The 4,902-nt window shown below is 46.1% G+C and overlaps 1 protein-coding gene and 1 pseudogene across 1 annotated transcript; both read left to right on the top strand.

The window, feature by feature from the left end:
• The first annotated feature begins 616 nt into the window (after positions 1 to 616).
• LOC147437094 (uncharacterized) lies at positions 617 to 1,400 on the top strand. The gene is made up of 2 exons (XM_086485842.1): positions 617 to 1,001; positions 1,220 to 1,400. Exons 1-2 carry the CDS (start codon positions 810 to 812, stop codon positions 1,385 to 1,387), a joined length of 360 nt encoding a protein of 119 aa, XP_086341968.1. The 5' UTR covers positions 617 to 809; the 3' UTR covers positions 1,388 to 1,400.
• Positions 1,401 to 2,242: 842 nt separating this feature from the next.
• LOC147437093 (uncharacterized) lies at positions 2,243 to 3,025 on the top strand (annotated as a pseudogene).
• Positions 3,026 to 4,902: the final 1,877 nt, after the last annotated feature.

Below are 4,902 nucleotides of genomic sequence, written 5' to 3'. Positions count from 1 at the left end.
TTGAATACCTGAAGACCATTATCTGGATGATCTCTAATCAAATTCTATGGTGGATTATTGCGGTTCAGAGTCAAGACGATCGACTTGGCTATTTGATATCTCTCCGGCCACTTACTCAATTCAAAAGAAAGAGGGGAGCTATTGCGTGAAGAGATGAGGTGAGGTGTTGGTGGAAATTCTATGGTTTGAAGGCGATTGACGTCCAAGGCGCCATGGAGCTAAGCATGGCTTTTTTTTTTTGTGTGGTGGAGTTTAGGGATCGAGGACATGCAGCCATGGGTATGCAGATGGAAAAAGTAGAAAAGTGAGCTTTTGCAGTGGTCGGCAATGGTGAACGTGTGAAGTGGAGCTAAGGATTTGACATGCAGCCATGGGTATGCAGATGGAAAAAGTAGAAAAGTGAGCTTTTGCAGTGGTCGGCAATGGTGAACGTGTGAAGTGGAGCTAAGGATTTTTCTTTTATTTTTTATAGTAAAGCTTGGAGTTAACAGAAAAAAAAATGAGCACTGAGGTGGCGGAGCGCTGCAATTGCATGGCAAGCAAGGCGGCCAGTTGTGTCGCGTAAGGCGCCAACTGGTGCGTGAGCATACCTAAGGCTGCATAGAAATCTAGAGATAAGAAGGTTCCATGTCAGGTTGCATGGGCCGGAGCAACTTGTGACGATCATGGTAGGTTGTTAAAGAAGGCTCAAAAGAACCCGTGAGTGCATGGTATGCAGGGAGTTTGAATTGGAGAGAAGAAGGTTTGCTAGGAGTGTCATTTGCAGGTGAGCAAGGTCGTGAGCAAGAGTGATAGACTGCTTGTTGGGTATGCAGGAAGGGCATGTGATCAAAGGGAGTAGAGCTGCGGGTTGGAGGACCGTGAGCGAAAGCTTGGGAGTACCAAAATCCGAGGACCGAGACTTACAAGCTGAAGGAGGGGCTTCCAGAGCCTATGTAAGGCCACCGGTTGCAGGGAAGAGAGGCCATCAGATCAGGGTTGGTCGTAAGCTGTTTGGCAAGGTTTGCATAAAGAGAGAGGAGAGACTGAGAGTCAAGGGTGCTGCATGACGAGGGCGTCCCTAGTTGCATAAGGGAAGGAGCTGGCCTGGAGTAGAGGGCGCATGGGCTGTCTTTGAAAGGCTTAGAGGAGGTACACCACCCGGGAAGCGTGGAGGACCATTGCCGTGAGCAGGACAAGCATTGTGAGCAGGAGGTGTGAAGGTGGTGGTGCTCCATAGGATGACCTCAGGAGGAGGCAAAAGTGCGATATTGCAGCAAGGTATCAAGGGCTAGGCCTTGTTATGAAGGAAGCCAAGGAGAAGGGCGAGTTGGACGTCACCAGAAGGAGCAATCAATGCTCTTTAAGAGCGCATGGAGGAATGCAGAAGGGGCCGCTTGGGGGCTAGCTGCTCAGAAGTTCCGTGAGTAGGACAAAAAGGCCGCCAAGGAGTTGAGGCAGGCCGGTGTTCTTGCACATGTTGCGCTACAAGAAGCCGATAGCTGTAGGTTGAAGGTTGTGAGCACGAGATCATGGAGGGTGGCATTACAAAGGTAAAAGTGTGGCAAACGTAAAGCAAATGAGAGGAAGCACTACGTCCAACGTGTGATGGTGCTATCGGAAGAAGGTTTTTGCTGAACCACGGATTGGCCGAATGCTACACTACAGGCAAAATTTCTTGATATATTTCCATCATTGTTCACTTGAAGCTAGTCGAGTCGGCATACTCATAATATCCCTATCTTACTATTTTCACAAATATTACCATTTTCTCCCTTTCTCTCATGTCCCTATGTGTGTTGCGTATGTGATTGATTTTGGTGCAAAGTTGTGTTTGTCAATTGTATGGATGTTCTGCATCTAGACGCAGTGTATGTCGGTGATCTCCAGGGGTATCTAATGTGTTGGTCAAGCCTATGACAAAGTTGGAGCCTGTTAGAGATTATGTAAGAGTGAATTCACTTTGTCTGTTTTATGTGACTTATCATCGTTGGGAAAGGGCTTAGAGTGTTCTCAAGGGTCGAATGTTCAAGCTATGGTTACATGTTCTATGGCATGATATGTGTTTTTGGGATTGGTTGGGTACGGGCACGATTCTGTAGTTTATAGATTGCGAGTCTTTGTGTGTTTTTATTAGGGGTTAGGGGTGTTGTGGAGACCCTGAGCTATAGAGAGGCATTCACTGTGTGTGCTGGGTGTTTTTCCATTTCCCCCTTTTCATCTTGTGGTGCCCCCACTGAGGATCACACTGATCGCTCAAGTGATGGCGTGGTTCAATAACGTGGTGCCAGATTGTGAGTTAGTGTTCTCAGGTGAGCAAGATGCTGAAGATTGGATGTCAGATGTGGAGCTCTGGATTTTGTCGATGCGGATGGTGACCGCCAAAGCCAAGTCAAGGGATATGTCGCTAGTGATGCGAGGGAAGCCAAAGCTTGGTTCGAGGGGTTAGATGCTCCTAATCGACAGTCATGGCAGATGGTTCGAGCTTAGTTTATCCAAGACTTCAAGCAAAGAATTTTGCGTGTAGAATTGGACACAAAATTGAAGGTTTTGAAGCAAGATGTAAGTGGTGAGTTTGCAACTTTTTAAAAGAAATTTGAAGATATTTGGCGGCAACTAGAAGCTGCTACAGAGTCCCGAGGCAACGACTACTTCAAATTAGAGAGATTTTTGGAGTGCTTACATCCCAAGATTCAAGAAAAGGTGGAGTTTGCTGGTGCAAAGGCCTATGAGGATGCACTATACATCACCAGAGTGAAGAGTAGAAAGTTAAAGAAGAAGTTGGAGATGGGTTTGCTTAAACCGAGTGATTATACTTTTGTTTCAACGACCTTACAACATACAGAGCAGGTAAAAGCCATTCACGATTGCCAGCATATTGCAACAATTGCAAATTCTCCATGGGTAAGCTCTATTCCGTGTTGTGTTTCATAGGTGCCCCTATGTGTTATATATCCATGTCTACAAAGGAGGATTTTATCAACGAGCATAAGGATACATAAACGAGGATATGCATGAAGAAGAGACAAAAGATGCTCTTGATTGATCTCAAGTGTCGGTAGAGGGTAAAGAGTATCATATGGTAGAGGAGACGCATCCGACTATGCAAGTGTCAGAGGCTCCAAATGTAGAAGTAGGTACAAAGCTGGAAGTTTCTCAAGTAGTCAAGGCAAAAGCGCATGATGTCCAAGACCAAGAGGGTGGACAAGCCTGCTCACAGCAGCATAAAGGCAAACATGTAGATAGAGAGTCAGTTTATGTCGAGGAGATAATTGGCGATTCTCTGTTACTTGACAAGGAGGTAAGTGTTGAGTTCCACTCTCCCTTACCTGATGATTTGATAGTAGATGCCATACATGAAGAGCAAGACAAAGAACCGTGCATGCAGTTGGTTGGGCAATTTGTCTCAACATCTACATGCAAAGCTGTCAACGAAGGCAAATCTATGGACTTGGGATTGATGACAAGAGATAGTCAAGCTATGTGCAAACACGTTTTGCCGATGGGTTGATGGTTATGGTTTTGAGGATTGCTTTTCAATAAGTTGTATGCCAGATACTATGCTCTTTGCAAGGAGTTTCTAATATAAAGGCCTCTTCAGTGGATATTGGTGTGGTTGGCTGGGACTCTGTAGGAGTCTCTTATAAGGATGGGGATGCTTATCATGTGCACGAAGACCATTGGTTGAGCATGAATGCTCAACGAGGGGGTGGGCAATGATGGTGCAACCAAATCTGGTCGACTTGAGGACATGCCAAAAGAAGGTGCATGGAGGTTTGCAAACAGATGGCAAGGTGCTTGGGCATCCCCTTGATGCAGGGTTCAACAAGTCTTATGTTAATGTGTATGTCAGATGTGGCATTTAGAAGGGCAAGGATGGATTTTCAATGTACTCGTCGGTATGCTTAAAAGTATTGAAGTTTGGTGGATATCATCATTAGGTGTTGCCATGGTATGTATGTTGAGGCTACCTGTGCTTGACAAGCTCGAGCTTTTTTGAATACGTGAAGACCATTATCTGGATGATCTCTAATCAATTCTATGGCGGATTATTGCGGTTCAGAGTCAAGACGATCGACATGGTCGTTTTCTCTTGGCTATGTGATATCTCTCCGGCCACTTACTTAATTCAAAAGAAAGAGGGGAGCTATTGCGTGAAGAGATGAGAAGAGGTTTTGGTGGGAATTCATTGGTTTGAAGGCGATTGACATCCAAGGCGCCAAGGAGCTAAGCATGAGTTCTTTTTTTGTGGTGGAGCTCGGGGATCAAGGACATGCAGCCATGCGTATGCAGATGGAAAAAGTAGAAAAGTGAGCTTTTTCAGTGGTCGCCAATGGTGAACGTGTGAAGTGGAGCTAAGGATTTTTCTTTTATTTTTTATAGTAAAGCTTGGAGTTAACAGAGAAAAAAAAACGTTGAGGTGGCGGAGCGCTGCAATTGCATCGCAAGCATGGCGGCTAGCTAGTTGTGTGGGGTAAGGTGCCAACTGGGGCGTGAGCATACCTAAGGCTGCATGGAAATCTAGAGATAAGAAGGTTCCACTCCAGGTTGCATGGGCAGGACAACTTGTGACAATCATGGTTAGTTGTTAAAGAGGGCTCAAAGGAACCCGTGAGCATGATCTTGGGAGGGAGTGCATGGTATGTAGGGAGTTTGAATTGGAGAGAAGAAGGTTTGCCAGGAGTGCCATTTGCAGGTGAGAAGGGTCGTGAGAAAGAGTGATAGACTGCTTGTTGGGTATGCAGGAAGGGCATGTGATCAAAGGGAGGAGAGCTGCGGGTTGGAGGACCGTGAGCAGGAGAAAGCTTGGGAGTGAAGGAGGGGCTTCCAGAGCCTATGTAGGGCCACCGGTTTTTGTAGGGGAGAGAGGCCATTAGATCAGGGTTGGTCGTAAGCTGTTTGGCAAGGTTTGCATAAAGAGAG

Source organism: Adiantum capillus-veneris, chromosome 17 (genome assembly GCF_014529385.1).
Source record: "Adiantum capillus-veneris isolate H3 chromosome 17, ASM1452938v2, whole genome shotgun sequence".
Classification (NCBI taxonomy): Eukaryota; Viridiplantae; Streptophyta; class Polypodiopsida; order Polypodiales; family Pteridaceae; genus Adiantum; species Adiantum capillus-veneris.
Note: the sequence above shows the minus strand (reverse complement) of the source record. Positions and strands in the feature narration are given on the sequence as shown.

Coding starts and splice junctions, on each gene's coding strand:
- LOC147437094 (XM_086485842.1), top strand. CDS start 810: ATGCAGGAAGGGCATGTGATCAAAGGGAGTAGAGCTGCGGGTTGGAGG. Junction 1,002..1,219: donor GTCGTAAGCTGTTTGGCAAG/GTTTGCATAAAG, acceptor GGTGCTCCATAG/GATGACCTCAGGAGGAGGCA.